The sequence below is a fragment of the Medicago truncatula genome, chromosome 2 (genome assembly GCF_003473485.1).
Source record: "Medicago truncatula cultivar Jemalong A17 chromosome 2, MtrunA17r5.0-ANR, whole genome shotgun sequence".
Lineage (NCBI taxonomy): Eukaryota > Viridiplantae > Streptophyta > Magnoliopsida > Fabales > Fabaceae > Medicago > Medicago truncatula.
In genome coordinates, this window is record NC_053043.1 from 7715688 (window position 1) to 7732049 (window position 16362).

Consider the following 16362-nt stretch of genomic DNA (forward strand, 5'->3'; position numbering starts at 1 on the left):
CTTTTACGTTTTTAGCGATCTTTATATTTGATGTACTTTATCGATTTGAATGAATGAATATCGTTTTGTTTTTGTCAACAAAAAAAAAATTATGTACTCTGATTTGAAGTATAAGTAAAAAAATCAAATGTAATTTATCTAAATTTGATTAAGTTCATTTGATTTTTTTGCTTACTTTTAAACTTTGATGGAGTATATATCTTTGGTATCTAGATTAACAAAATTATCATTTGTACATAGATGCTTCTAATAAATGTAATTAAGAAAAAAGATGCTTCTAATATTGATTTATCATCTCCCAATAATAATGATTTTAAATCTGAATTAAATACATTTCAGTTTTGCTTACTCCATCCAAATCCAAAACTGATCTGCTCCGACGTAGTATTAATGGATGGTGGTGCGACGAGCTTCACCCTCCGCACCACCAGCGTCCCTCTCCCTGTCTGTCGATGGCTAGATGGGGATATTTGAGATCGACGTTGTCGCCGGAATGAGTTTCTTGCGCCGCCATCGTTCTGCTTGTATTTGACAACAACCATCTGGTTCAGTTGTGGGTTGTTGTTTGCCGTTACGAAATGGGTCAATTGTCGTCGTCTGTGGCGGCGGTCGTCCCACTGTTTTCCTTATCAAGTGCGATTCGTTTTGGTTTTCTTGTCGTCGGGAACTCGTTGCTGTGTTGATGCTCCACCTGTCAAATTATGATTCTTCCAGACCTGTTGAGGTCTACAGTTTTCTTGGTATGGTTCGTCGACAGACACAACAAAAGTGTTTTTGGTGGTTGTACTCGTTATTGAATCCGGTTCGGTCCGTAGTGATTGAACTTGGACTGTTAGGCCAGAAATGGCTATGAATTTGTTGTGGATTATCACAACAAATGGTTGGTGATGTGGATTCGTTAACTACCGTGTTGGCGGTCGAATGCACTCCCCACTCTCAAGAATTTTGGTCTGATGCTAAGTCGACTCTAAAAGGTTAGTTCAGACTCTTTTGGACTCGAAAGAGTCGGTAATGCTTGTTGCTAATGGTGCAGGGAGCTGATGGCACGTGATCCTTTCTGTGTTGACAGCGGGTTCATTCGCCAACTTATAGGCCTAGTTGGTGCTCACAAACATTGTTTGTTAGTCTTACTAGGGTTGAATCGAGTGTATGTTCTTAACATGTTTGTAATGCCCGTTTGGGTTGGCTTGCACGTCTTTTTTTACTGGGTTAGGTTATGCCCCCCATGTTTTTTTTCTGTACTTTTTCCTTTTTTAATAATATATATGAGCATGTGACACAAGATTAGAGTATAGGTGAGATATCGCTTTCTTTTTCTTGATGTCACTCTGCTCTGGCCTTATCAAAAAAAAAAATATTGACAATTATTTTACCCATGAAAGTATTTATTGCAAATATGATTTTTTTTTCTTAAAATATTTAGTGACATTTTTTGAGAGGAACTTATAATTATGAACAAATTAAATACGACTTTTAATTAATGTAAATTTTCTAAGGATTTCATTAAATTTATATGAAACCCAATTTAATGAGTTCCTCTCATTCAACAATGAAGACTACATTTAAAAAGTGTGTGAGAGAGTATCTCTTCCAAGTACTCAATACTCATGTCAATCTAGTTAAAAATTCATCTCACTTTATATGTCATCCTAGGATGTTAATAAAATATAGTTTTTATAAAGAGAAATGATATTTGAACATCCATTTGTGACAATTTTTGTGACAACTTTTTCTCTCATACTCATATCATTTTTACTTTATCTCTCTATTGTTTTGGTTTTTGTGCAAATACTTCTTTTTCTTTGTAAATTATGATTGTTGCATAAGTTATCAACCAAATTGGTTGTTCAAATAACACTCATCTTCTATAAATGTCTGATAGATATAATTTAATGAATGTACATGGTTTGAGGAACACCGGATGTAACCAAAAAGTCACAAAAAAAAAGCTCACCATACCTCGAGAAAACTAAACATATGTAACTAGATCAAGAGAGGTTCTTATCTTTTAAATGACAAATATTAATAATTAGTTGTTAGATTAATTTTTTTCTTCTTCGTTCAAATTTGAACACATGATTTCCAACTTCTTAAAGAGATCTCACTTTTTCTTAAAGTGGAATCTTCTATCTTATGTTAAGTCTCATTGAACCCACAAAAAGAACGATTTGAATCATACAAAGCATAGATATTTTACTAACATAAATGTAATGTGAAATATATTGAATTGGGAGTGATGAAAATAGTATTAATTAGAATTATAAAGGGAAAAAGTAATTAATATTATAATAACTCAGTTATTTTGAGACTTTTTTTTTTTTGCAAATGACTCAGTTATTATGGAACGGAGGGAGTATTTTTTAATCATTATCTTCTCTCGTGGCATATAGAAAGAGAAAAACCAAGTGTATATTTGATTTCACTTTTAAAGAGACCAATAATTCTTAAGGTGTAAAATTGATCTTGAAATCTTTGATTACTCTCAAATTGAATTGATATTTCCTCCAAAATTGATTTTATCTGAAGTTAGATATGTGAGTTTTTTATTCTATAATTGATTCTAATATGCAAATCGTTTGTTCAACCAACTTTTACATAAATTTATCCAAAAATAAATCACTTTACCTCCAACTCACTTTTAGCATAATGAATATAACTTAATCAATTCGCTCAAAATCCGTTTTCATCAATACAGAACCAAACATACACTAATGTTATTCCAGCTAGTTTTTGTTTTAGCTCGAAATCATGTCAGGTATTTCTCGTTTATGTAGTGTTAGTTTGGTTCTACTTTTAGAGGGGGCAAAATTAATTATAGATGCAAATTTGATTTTGACATGTTTTATTTCTTTTGAGTATAATGGACTCTACTTGAAGTTGTGATTTCTCCTTTTTGATTTTAGAATTGATTTTTACATTCAAACTTTTTTTTGTTGCTACATTCATATTTTTGGTTCAATTTACTTTTGCATAAATGTATCCAAACACAAATTATTCTACCTTCAAATCACTTTTAAACAGAATTAATTCACTCAAATTCAATTCATATCATCGCAGAGTAAAATATACAAGCAGAATCTTCGTGTTGTAGCTTCTAGCACGACAACAATACAATTGTGCATGAGTTTTGGGATTCAAATGCCAAAATAAACACACACTAAATCAAGTGTGTTTTGTATTATACTCCCTTCGTCCTGGATTAACTCAGTCATTTGCTCATTCCACACATATTAATAAAAAATGTATAAATGAAGGAGAGCGCAAAATATTTTAAGTGCTCTTGTTAAGTACTGATGCATTCTCCACTATCATAAATGCAAAGTGGAATATATTGAATTGAAAATGATGAAGATAGTATTAATTAGAGTTATAAAAGGAAAAAAGTAATTAATATTGTATTTAAAAGTGAAATGATTCAGTTATTTTAAGATATTTTTTTTTGCAAATGACTCCGTTATTATAAAAGGAAGAGAGTACTCCCTTCGATCACTATTGTAAGCAAAAATCAACTTTTTAAGTTCATTCATTAAATGATGTATTTGATCAATAATATAGGCCAAATACTTATAATTGTGATAGATAGAAGGGAGTATAAGTATTGTGCCCCATTTTGTGGGTCCAAATAACACGAAAGTTTGTTAGATTGTGTATTAGAAAGCTTCTCATAGAATATCAGTCAAACCAAAAGTTAACATGCCACATGGCATAGTTAAAATAGGGTGTTAGAAAAGATAGAAGTCTCTGAAGACACCCATGGTTGCCAAATACCCCCCTGATATACTTTCCCCTTTTTGTTCATATTCTTGCTCATGTCACATTTATCATATTTCTCTCCCTATTTCTCTCCAACTCCAAGCCTTCTTCTTCACACTCCCTTTCTCTTGCTTATATTCACACACCCTTCATTTCTTTTCGCCCATTGCTTCCTAAACATTCATCTATAAAACCAAATATCATAAACACATTCTACACAATATTCTCTCATCAGGGTTTCCTAGATACATTCTCACCCTTTCCTAAACATTCCTTTGATAAAAAAATGAGTAAAGAAGAGATTTTGAAGATACAGGTACAAAACAATTCTTCATATCAACAACTTTGAACTATTATTCTTGAAGCTTTTTAACTTGTTAAACTTAGTGTATTTTCTGTTTTAATTTTAATTTTGTCATGTATGGTTCTTTGTATGTGTATATATGCATATGCCATTTCCAATAAAGTAAGGTGTTTTGTTTTATCCTTTATGTAATACTAATTCTTGTTAGTTTACAATGATGAAATTTTCACTTTATTTTGTTTTTGGTGTTATTGTTTATGCATGCAGAAATGTGTTCTCAAAGTGAACATGCACTGTGACGGTTGCAAGAAGAAAGTTAAGAAAACCTTGCAGAAGATTGATGGTATGAAAATCCTTCTATTCACTCTTCTGAATTGGCCAACAAAAAAAAAAATCTCTTTTCATCACGTTTATACTCTAAAAAAAACTCTTTAATATCAAGAGAAAAATATAAAATATATTATTACCACCATTGATTTACATACATTTGTTTTATTATTTTTATAGCCCAAGAAAAAAATACTCATGAAAAGCTTTTATTTTTTCTCTCTCACTCTTTTTTTTTTTTTTTGAAGAAACTCTCTCACTCTTAGAAATATGTATTTACCCCATATTTCATTCACTTTGATACTCAATATTATTTTAAAAATTCTTTTATTATATGAAAGGGAAAAATAACACAAAACTCATACCACCATTAGATCCATATTTTATTTCTTACTCTTTAAAAGCTTTATTTATTTATTTATTTATTTATTTTCAATTGAAGTATATTGTTTATTTATTGTGTAATTTAATTTTGCAGGGGTTTATACTATTGAGATAGATATTGAACAAGGAAAGGTGATTGTTGCTGGGAATATAGACCCAGATGTTCTCATCAAGAAGCTTGCAAAATCAAAGAAACATGCAGAACTTTGGTGTGCTCCAACGGAGAACAACAACAATAACAACCATAACAACATGGCAAACCAGATGAAGAACATTCAAATTGACACTGGAAAAGGTGGTGGAGAAAACAATAACAACAATGGGCAAAAGGATCCTATAAATAACCAAAACCAACCAAAGGGAGGTGGACAACAAGAGCAGAATCCTCAACAACAGCTTCAACAACTTCAGCAGATGAAAGGACTTGAAGATCTTAAGGGGACTCAATTCAAGGACATGAACATGATGATGCCACCACCAAATCAAAATCCAAATATGAAAGGTGTTAAGGTCAATTTGCCTAAAGAGGATGATGCTTTTACTGATGATGAGTTTGATGATGATGATGATTATTCTGATGAGGAGTTTGATTATGAAATAGAGAATACTTTGAATAAAATGAAACTATCTATGGGGAGTAATGGTCCTGCTCACATGATGATGAATGCTCAAAAGATCAGTGCAGGAAATGGTGGAGGCATTGAAATAAAAGGTGGTGGCGGAAGTGTTGGAGGACCTATGCCTGTTCAAGTTCATTCCTTGGCTGGTGGAAATGGGAATGGAGGAAAGAAAGGTGGTGGTGGCGAAGGTGGAAATAATCAGATTCAGAATCAAGGTGGAATGCCAGAAGGTAAAAATGGAAATAAGAATGTTGGTGGTGGAGGAGGTGGGATTCCAAATAACAATGTGGGTAAAAAGGTAAATGGAATGGGAGAAAGTGGTGTTCAAGGTATGATAAATAATGGACTTCCAAACATGGGTGGTGGTCATCCTAATGCATGCCACATTGATGGTAATATGAGTGGTATGGTAATGGGAGGAGGAGCAATGGAAAACAACTTGCCAATGATGGGCCAAATGGGAGGTAACATGCCAGCTGTTTCAGGCATACCGGAAGTTGCAATTAACGACAATGGAGGAAGAGGCGGCGGTGTTGGTGGTGGATATGGTGGTCCTGAAGTGATGATGGGTGGAAACCCATACCACCAACAACACCAACACATGGCTGCAATGATGAATCAACAAAGGGCAATACCAGCTGGTGGATATGATATATTGCAACCAATGATGCATGCAAGACCACCAATGGCTGTTAATTACATGTATCCTCCACCTTATAGCTACCCTCCTCCACCACAATATCCTCATGATCAATACTCCAACTATTTCAATGATGAAAATACTTCAAACTGCACTGTTATGTGAAAATGCTGGATAGAGAAGAAAAGAAAAGAAGAAATGAGAACATCCAAGTTTGTAAAAAGTTTTTTAAAAAAAAAACCTGAACTTTAAACTACTATAGGGGTTTATAGATTTTATTATTATATAATATATTTTATGATTATCTTGGGAAAAATTATGAGATGTAATGGGATATGGTAATCCATATGAGATGCCTTTAAATATGTGTTTATTAGTTACAAAAATATCAATAATAAGAAAAAGAAAATGACATGGGTTCAATTGTTTTCTTCTCCCTTCCTCGTCATCTTAGATATAGGTCACATAATTATCATGATGATTATGGGGTCATCTAAGTTTATCCATCCATCTAAATCTAATAAAAACAGTGATTGTCTGGTTCTATTGGGTGGGCTCCATCTAGTGACCATTGTTCAAAATATTTTTTGTCTGTTTTTATAAAATCAATGGACTAATTAAGGATTAAAGTGAAGTCAAATTCTAACTTCAACAAAATATGACAAATTTTCTCTAAAAAAGTGGCAAATTCAATTCTTGATCAATTTTTATGTAGTCTAATAATCTCACTAAGTGTTCAAAAGTTACTCGACATTCTAAGGACAACTAAAAATGGGTATAACTAATGAGTGGTAAAATTAAATGTTTGGTTCTACGATATTAATTGATTGTAAATAAATTGATTTTTTCAAATTGATTTTACTTAAAGATTAGTTGAATTTAAAGTGGCTTAGGTTGTATACAGATATATAGAAAGTGAATTGAACAAAAATTCAAAAACTATAAATCTTAACTTCAAGTTAGAATCAATTTGGGAGGATAAAATTAATTGTACATGATAAAAATCGAATATGTCAAAATCAATTCTACATTTTCGGAATCACGTCTCCCTTGTCAGGGAGAAAAAACAAAGTGTATATTTTGTTTCACTGTTAGAGAGCAAATGTTAATTCTAAAGGTGTAAAATTTATCATGAAATTTATGATTGCTCTCAAATTGAATTAATTTTGTCTCCAAAATTTAGTATGCTTGAAGCTAGATATTTGAGTTTTTTATTCTATAATTAATTCTATCACTCTTTTTTTTAAACACTCATTCAAAAAATTTGTTCAACCCACTTTTACATGAATATTTTTAAATATAAATTATTTTACCTCCAACTCACTTTTAGCCATAATGAATATAACATAATCAATTCACTCACTTTCCTTCTAAAAATAATAATCAATTCACTCAAAATCAAATTCCATCAACGCATAACCAAACTTGCATTAATGATATGCTTGATTTTGCGGCAAGTTTTTTGTGTTAGCTTGAAATCATGTCAAGTTTTTTGCATTTATGTAGTGCTTGTTTGATTCCACTTTTGGAGAGGGCAAAACTATTTATAGAAGAGTAAAATTACTTTTGACATGTTTAGTTGTATATTGTTCAATTCACCTTTACATAACTAAATATACATTTCATATCACCACAGTTAGAAATATACAAGTAGAATCTTCATGTTGTAGCTTCTAGCACGACAACAATACAATTGTGCATGAGTTTGGAGACTCAAATACCAAACCAAACACATGCTAAGTCAAGTATATTTTGTACGATATCAAATATCGGGCCGCATTTTGTGTGTCCAATAACACGAAAATTTGTTACATTGTGTGTTAGAAAGATTCTCATAGAAACTTAGCCGAAACAAAAGTTGAACATGCCATAGTTAAAATGAGAAATTCATGTAAAGATAGGCACGTCTTTTTTTTTTAGGGAAAAAAGAATGACGCCTCATTTATATTAACAGAAATGCAACAAAAACAAAAGTAAATAACAAAATAAAAGAGAAACCGTATATATTCCCTTTTTTTTTTCGTTGATGGATCATCATCAATCTATATGTACACTCTTCAAAACACGCTGATGAGGCCTGACGCAAATTCTAAAATGAGACTTTTCATAAAAATAGGATTAAATATGTTTCTGATGCTTATAAAATTAAAAACTTATAAGTTTAGTTCTTACTTAATTTTAATCGGTTTTAGTAATGTTCTTAATATGTTTGCAAAAAACTATTCAAAAACTCAAGAGTTTAACCATAAATTAAACAAATTTAAATTGAGAAGGGACTAATATTGAGTGCGGAATTTTTTTTTTAGGGACTAATAGAATTATTAAAATTAAGTAAGAACTAAACTTAAAAGTCCCAATTTTATAGGGACAAAAAACATATAACCCTAAAAAATATTTTAGTAAACTTATTTCTTTTTTGAAGAAATTTTTTTTAATGAAAGATTGTTTATTATATTATAATAATCAATTTCGTTTATTTTTTTAATTGATAATAAAACAAAATTAATTAATCTTTGTTGTTGAGAAGTTGTAGTTGTAGATCTTAAAAACTTCAACTAATTTATTTTGTTTAGTTTAGAATTTTCTGATTCAAATTTTAGAGTTGACATTAATTTAAAGCAAAGACTATAAAGGTTTCATGGTAAACAAAAAATGTAAAAAAGTTAAAGATTATAAATGAACATCGGATGATAAAAAGTTAGAAAACAAAAAAACTTGATTGTTAAAATATTATTTAGAGATAAATGAGATGTGACACTTTTATTGGAAGTTTGTAAAAACTAATGTGTTATGCACACAAGAATTTCAAGGTTAAAATAAAGATAATATTCGATGATATTGTAGTTGATGATATTAGTGATATTGACAAACAATAATATCACAAGATCACAAGTGTACAAAGAAATAAAAAATATTATGAAAGAGAAAGAAAATAAATACTTGTGACATTATGGTATCCAATTTTGTCACAATGTCATCAACCATAATGTCACAGAGGACTACCCTAAAATAAGGTGTTAGAAAACTTGGAAAGTCTCCCAAGACAACCATGGTTGCTAAATACATACCCCCCCCCATAAATAATGGCACAAAAGAAAAAGTGAAAGCTTACAACACCATCTCTCTTCTCTCTCTCTCTCGTTATACTTTCCCCCTTTCTGTTCATATTCTCACTAATGCCTCACATTTCTCATCTTTCTCTCTCTCTTTAATGACTACCCACCATTTTTCTCTCCATATTTCTCTCTAACTCCAAGCCTTCTTCTTCACACCCCCTTGCTTATATTCACACACCCTTCTTTTATTTTCTTTTCTCTCATTGTTTCCTAAACCTTCATCTATAAAACTAAATATCTCAAACAACTTCTACACAATATTCCCTCATCGAAGTTTCTTAGTTATGTTCTTACCCTTTCTACATTTCTCCCTCTTTGTTACAACCCTTTGATAAAAAAAAATGAGTAAAGAAGAGATTTTAAAGATACAGGTAAAAAAAATCTTCATAGCATCAACTATTGAAGCTTTTTAAGTTGTTAAACTCTGTTTTTTTAGTTTTAAATTTGATTTAATTTTGTCATGTATGTTTCTATGTATGTGTATACATGCTTATGACATTTTTTCTAATAAAGTAGTAAGGTGTTTTGTTTTTACCTTTTATGTAACACTAATTCTTGTTTTTGGTTTTGGGATCACTTGTGCATGCAGAAAAGTGTTCTCAAAGTGAACATACACTGTGACGGTTGCAAGCAGAAAGTTAAGAAAATCTTGCAGAAGATTGATGGTAAGAAAATCCTTATATTCACTCTTCCAACTTACCCAAAAAAAAAAAATGTTTTTTTCCCTTTTCATTCACATTCATAGTCTTAAAAAAAACTCTTTATATCAAGAGAAAAATAACTTATATACCATTCTCACTACTGTAAAAATTACATGTAAAACAATTACTCTGCACCTTGCACCATTCTCACTACTGTTTGTAACATTTTGACTTTTCTTGATTTACTTTTTGCAAATGGTACTGATCTGCTATTGGTAATAGTGAGCATATGCATAACTTATATACCATATTTTATTTTTTACTCTTGAAACGCTTTAATTTTATTTATTTGTAGAAGGAAGAAAAAAAAAATCTGATTTTTACCACCACCTATTATCATATCTTAAATCATTTGAAGTATGTTGCTTATTTATTGTGTAATTTAATTTTGTAGGGGTTTTTGCTACTGAGATAGATGCTGAACAAGGGAAGGTGACCGTTTCTGGAAATGTGGACCCAAATGTTCTCATCAAGAAGCTTGCAAAATCAGGGAAACATGCAGAACTTTGGGGTGCTCCAAAGGCAAACAACAACAATAACAACCAGAACAACATTCCAAATCAAATGAAGAACATGCATATTGACAATGGAAAAGGTGGTGGAGGAAACAATAACAACAAGGGGCAAAAGGGTCCTGGAAATAACCAAAATCAGCCAAAGGGTGGTAGCCAACAAGGACAAAATCCTCAACAACAGCAGCTTCAGCAACAGTTACAACAGCTGCAACAACTTCAACATATTAAAGGATTTGGAGATCTGAAGGTGCCTCAATTCAAGGACATGAACATGAAAATGCCACCACCAAATCAAAATACAAATATGAAAGGTGTTAAGTTCAATTTGCCTGAAGAGTATGATGATTTTTCTGATGATGAGTTAGATGAGTTTGATGATGATGAATATTCTGATGAGGAGTTTGATGATGAGATGGAACATCCTTTGAATAAGATGAAACTACCTATGGGGGGTAATGGTCCTGCTCACATGATGATGAATGCTCAAAAGGGTGTTGGAAGTGGTGGAGGCAATGGAAAGAAAGGTGGAGCAGGACCTGTGCCTGTTCAAGTTCATGGCTTGGGTGGTGGAAAGAAAGGTGGTGGTGGTGGTGGCGGAAATAATCAGAGTCAGAATCAAGGTGGAGGTAATAAGAACAATGGTGGCAAAAATGGAGGTGGAATGCCAGAGGGTAAAAATGGAAATAAGAATGTTGGTGGTGGTGGTGGTGGTAATGGTGGGATTCCAAATAACAATGTGGGTAAAAAGGTAAATGGAATGGGAGAAAGTGGTGTTCAAGGTATGATAAATAATGGACTTCCAAACATGGGTGGTGGTCATCCTAATGTGGGCCACATGGTTTCTAACAATATGAGTGGTATGCCAATGGGAGGAGGAGGAGCAATGGGAAACAACATGGCAATGATGAGTCAAATGGGAGGTAACATGCCAGCTGTTCAAGGCCTACCGGCAGCTGCGATGAACGGTGGTGGTGGTGGTGGTGGTGGTGTCGGCGGTGGATATGGTGGTCCTGAAATGATGATGGGTGGAAACCCATACCAACAACAACAATACATGGCTGCAATGATGAATCAACAAAGGGCAATACCAGCTGGTGGAAATGATAGATTTCAACCAATGATTTATGCAAGACCACCAATGGCTGTTAATTACATGTATCCTCCACCTTATAGCTATCCTCCTCCACCACAACATCCTCATGATCCATACTCCAACTTTTTCAATGATGAAAATACTTCAAGCTGCAGTGTTATGTGAAGAAATGAGATGTTGAATTCGTGATGTTGGCAAGAGAAGAAAAGAAGTAGAAATGAGTTTTAATTTTAGTTTGCTTTTCAATTTTCTTTTCTTTTGTGCCTTTTTTTCATCCATGTTTTTTTATAAGTTTATAAAACCTGAACTTTAAATTACTATAGAGGAGCTAGTAATTTATAGATTTTATTATTATATAATATATTTCATGAGTTTATATCAATAAAAATATTTTAAAAAATTGGGGGAGAATGGGGCCAACAAAAACAAAAGACTATCGCACTCATTTCTTTCAAAACTCAAGGACTAATTGTTCTTTTTCTGGACAATCATTATTAGGAGTATTATTTTTTAGCTTATGTTATTTTTCTTTATTTATTTATTCTGCACTAATGTGACATTAATTAATGAATGCTATGCATAGCTTTTTTTATGGTGGGCCATATAAAATCATCACCATCACTATAATTGTGATAAACACCAAATTCTTTTGTCATGAGTGAATTTATCTATACTATTAATAATAATGCTACACCCCATTAGAGATTGTAAGATTTTTTATTTAGATTTTTTAGCATACACAAGTTTGGATTAGTGGTGAGTGGTGAAGGAAGAAGTGTCAGAGAAAGCACCCGAAAGAAGATAGAAGCCAACGGGGTATTAGCTGTGGAAAGTGTAAAAGCACTTAAGCAGTTAATAAGCCAGTCCTAGATGGTTTTTTCACGACAGAGACAATCTAACAACTTTTTTATTTCTCAAACAAAAATCTAACGGCGTTGACACTGGGACAAATTCAAGTTTTTGTAAGTGTCTGGTCTTGTCAATACAATGGCACCAAGTAACAAAGGAGTATCTTTCTTCTTTTTTTGAAAAGCAAAAAAATTATGTGGTCCAATGTTTTCTTGTCCCTTCATAATCATCATAGATAGGTCACATGATTATCATGATGATGATGGGGTCCTCTAAGTCCATCCATCCATCCAAATTTAATCAAGAGAATGATTTTTGATTCTATTGAGTGGCCTTCATCTAGTCACAATAGTTCAAAAATATTTGTATATTTTTATGAAATCAATGGACTAATTAAGGATTAAAGTGAAGCCAAACTCTAACTTCAAAAAATATGGAAAATTCAACTCTTTGATCAATTTTTAAGTAGTCTAATAATGTCAATAAGTGTTTAAAAGTTACTCGAGACTCTAAGGACAACTCTAAAATGGGTATAACTAATGACTGTTAAAATTAAACGTTTGGTTCTACGATATTAATTGATTGTGAATAAATTGATTTTGTCAAATTGATTCCACTTAAAGATGACTTGAATCTAAAGTGGTTTATGTTGTATAGTTATGTAAAAGTGGGTTGAATAAAAAATCCAAAAATTATAAATCTTAACTTTAGAATAAATTTGTGAGGATAAAATCAATCATACACGATAGCAACCGAACATGTTAAAATCGATTGTACAACATCAAAACCACTTCTCGTTGCTCCAACTGTAAAACCAAATATAGGCTAAGCTGTTTATCTTTTTTCTTTTCAAATATGATCAAATTAATCACTTTCTCCCCTAGTAAGAAGAAGGATGATTGACCAACAATTAATTGGTACAAATGGTAAGAGAATTGTAGTCTTTAAGTAAATGGTCGTAGGTTCGATTCAGACTCTAATGTATAACAAAATTGTCGGAAGGGGATAATTCATCTCGTGCGCTTCACATATTCTTCGTCTACAAAGATTAATCACTGCTAGAATGGTCGTTGAAACATCATTATGAAAACTTAGTAACCAAAAATAAAATAAAATAAAATAAGGATTACTGTATGCGAGCTTGTGTTTTTAACAAACGATATTATTTCTGTTTATATTATGAGTAATTTTGTGTATGTTTGATATTATGATAGATATTCTGACATACTCATCGTGATACCAAACATAAACTTCAACTAATTGCCTAAGCTAAACCATTTGTAAAAGTGATTTATCCTAAAACATGATTTGATATAAATTGTAATATTGAATGGAAATAAATGTAGATTATAGTTTATGGTGGTATTCCTGTATTGGTTTGATTCAAATTCAACTAAATTCATTTGAGAAATCTTGTATTTGAGTTAAATTTATGTAATTTATAAGTTCAATCCAACAAAAATTTAGTTGATTAGGGTTAGATCAATCACATCATGAGATATAACCAATACAAAAATAAAAAATTTAAAATTTAAAATATCTCCATTCATTTATAAAAGGTGTGCTATTTAGACAATGGTTGACTAGATCATCTGACTTGTTTTGTCAAAAAAAAAAAAAAAAAAACTGACTTGAGTTAAGGGATTAAATGAGTTGATGAGCTAAAAGTTTAAGGTTCAAGTCCTAATAATAAAAAACCAATATAACAACTAACATTCTCATTAAAAAAAAAATTAAATTAGCCCATTCAAATTAGTCCATTAAAAAACACAATTAAAACCACATATCTTCTTAAAAACAAAGTTAAACAATATATCATACACCATAAAAAATATAACTCATTTGTGTGTGATGTCAACATTGAGAAAGAGAGAAAACTAATATAAAAATGAAAATCTTGTATATGTAATACATGCAGTATTTAAGTCAAATTTCACATATGAGAAGAACCATTACCGTTTTATAAAGTTATTGTATTCTAAAGATTCAAGCTATAAAAGTAATGAAAATTAGTTGAAATCTTAGCGCTAAGAAAAATACTTCATAGATGTAGGTTCTTTTTTTGGTGGTTATGGATGTAGGTTCTAAGAACATAGTCTAAAACTTGGGGGAAAGTTCAAACTAAATTATTGTCTAGAAAGTAGAAAACGGAGTCTCTATTTTGTACCGAGTTATATGATATATATCATTTTTTTTTAAAGATGTGATATCTATCATTCTCCTTTGATACATGAACAACATAAATTTCAACAAATTATTATAGATTATAGACATTAATTTTCTCACATCCATTAGAATTTTTGAAGTTGAAGCGAGTGTTTTCCACCATCTAATTGTTATGCATTTACGGTCTGATTTTTGCTGAACATTTGTGAAAAGGTGAGGTGTTTGGGGTTTGAATCTGACTCCTGCATAAATTATGCAATGTCTCTATCAAGTGAGCTAAGCTCACGGGACTGCTGACAACATTTTTAGTGCAAAGCTAACCAAGTAGTTGATAGTGTTATCAAATATGATCTTAGTTAACTTGTTCCTTTAAAAAAGTATTTATTTAATTTGGTTTTGGATTTCTCATCTCTACTCGTATAGAGGAATAAACTTGTATTTCATTCCGTAAAATTTTTTAATTTGCTTCGAGTTTTTAGCTCTTTTTATCCAAAAATAGTAATAGTAGTATTATTACTTTATTTTATTTTATTATAATGCTGATATTGTAACTGTAGTACTAATAATTGCCTCAAAAATAAAAGTGCAGTACTATATGACATTAGATTAGGATTAGATATGAGATGGGTTATGGTAAAGTGAAATGAGAGTCATCAAAAGTAGCAAATGTACTTGCATGGCGTTAGATTTTAAAGAGAGAATTCACAATTCAGTAGTAAAAATAAGAGTCGTGCGCCACTGTGTGTGTGCTTACGCAACTTGCGGTACAGCCTACGCTTCGCACGGGTGCTGCTACCTGAACCAACAACATTTAATGTGGGGCACTTTTGCTTCGGATCCGAACCCTAAATTATTCGCACCCGGTTTTTTTTGCTACGGAGTTAACCCCTCATCTATCTTCCGTTATGTCTCATGATAATTGAGTTTTTTTCTTTTCTTTTCGAAAAACTATAATGAGAATGATGCATACATTTAAGGGTTAATTAAATTTTTTGTCCATGTAAATTTCTGCAATTTTGTTTTTAGTCTTTATAAACAGAAATCGCACTTTTTAGTCGCTACAAAAGTTTCCGTTACTGTTTTTAATCCTTCTTAAATTAGAATTTGTTTAATTATGCTTAAAATTTTAAATTTTTTAATGACTTTTTACATACTTGTTTAAAACATTATAAAAGGTTTCGCCACAATAAATTAGCTTAAAATTTTATTTTTAGGCTCAAATTTTCGTTAGTTTTATCTTAAATTTTTGGCGTTTTAAAAAAATTATATTTAATTCATTACATGTTAAAAAAATTCTAATTTTTTATAAAAAGAGATTATTATAATGTTATTAACATGTCTGTGAAAAATCATTTAAAAATATAAAATTTTAAGTATAATTAAACAAATTTCAATTTAATAGGGACCAACACCTACTTTTAGTCCTTGTAAAATTAAAATTTGCTTAATTGTGCTTAAACTTTTAAATTTGTAACATATTTTTCACATACTTACTTAGAATATTATACAAAGTTCCTCCGCAAAAAAATAACTTAAAATTTTATTATTAGGTCCAAATTTTCATTAATATAATCTTAAAAATTTGGCTTTTAGAAAAATTCATATTTAATTTATTACATGTTAAAAAACTAAATTTTTTATAAAAGAGTGTCTTACAATGTTATGAACATGGATGTAAAAAATCTTTTAAAAATTTAGAAGTTTAAGCATAATTAAATAAATTTTAATTTAACAGGGACTAAAAATACTAAGAGATAATTTTGTAGGAACTAAAAAGTGTGATTATTTTTAAAGGGCTGCAGATATTTGTAGGGACCAAAAACTTAATAAACCCTACATTTAAAAATCAAAATTATTGTTTTACACAATTGTTAATCCTTAAGTTTGGATTAAA

The 16362-nt window shown here is 31.0% G+C and overlaps 2 protein-coding genes across 2 annotated transcripts; both read left to right on the top strand.

Annotated features, from left to right (window-relative positions):
* The first annotated feature begins 3766 nt into the window (after window positions 1-3766).
* On the top strand, window positions 3767-6432 carry LOC25486087 (heavy metal-associated isoprenylated plant protein 33). The gene is made up of 3 exons (XM_013607281.2): window positions 3767-4069; window positions 4325-4400; window positions 4863-6432. The coding sequence occupies exons 1-3, from the start codon at window positions 4040-4042 to the stop codon at window positions 6191-6193; spliced, it is 1437 nt and encodes a 478-aa protein (XP_013462735.1). The 5' UTR covers window positions 3767-4039; the 3' UTR covers window positions 6194-6432.
* A 2677-nt stretch (window positions 6433-9109) lies between these two features.
* On the top strand, window positions 9110-11812 carry LOC25486088 (heavy metal-associated isoprenylated plant protein 33). The gene is made up of 3 exons (XM_013607282.3): window positions 9110-9515; window positions 9734-9809; window positions 10240-11812. The coding sequence occupies exons 1-3, from the start codon at window positions 9486-9488 to the stop codon at window positions 11616-11618; spliced, it is 1485 nt and encodes a 494-aa protein (XP_013462736.1). The 5' UTR covers window positions 9110-9485; the 3' UTR covers window positions 11619-11812.
* Window positions 11813-16362: the final 4550 nt, after the last annotated feature.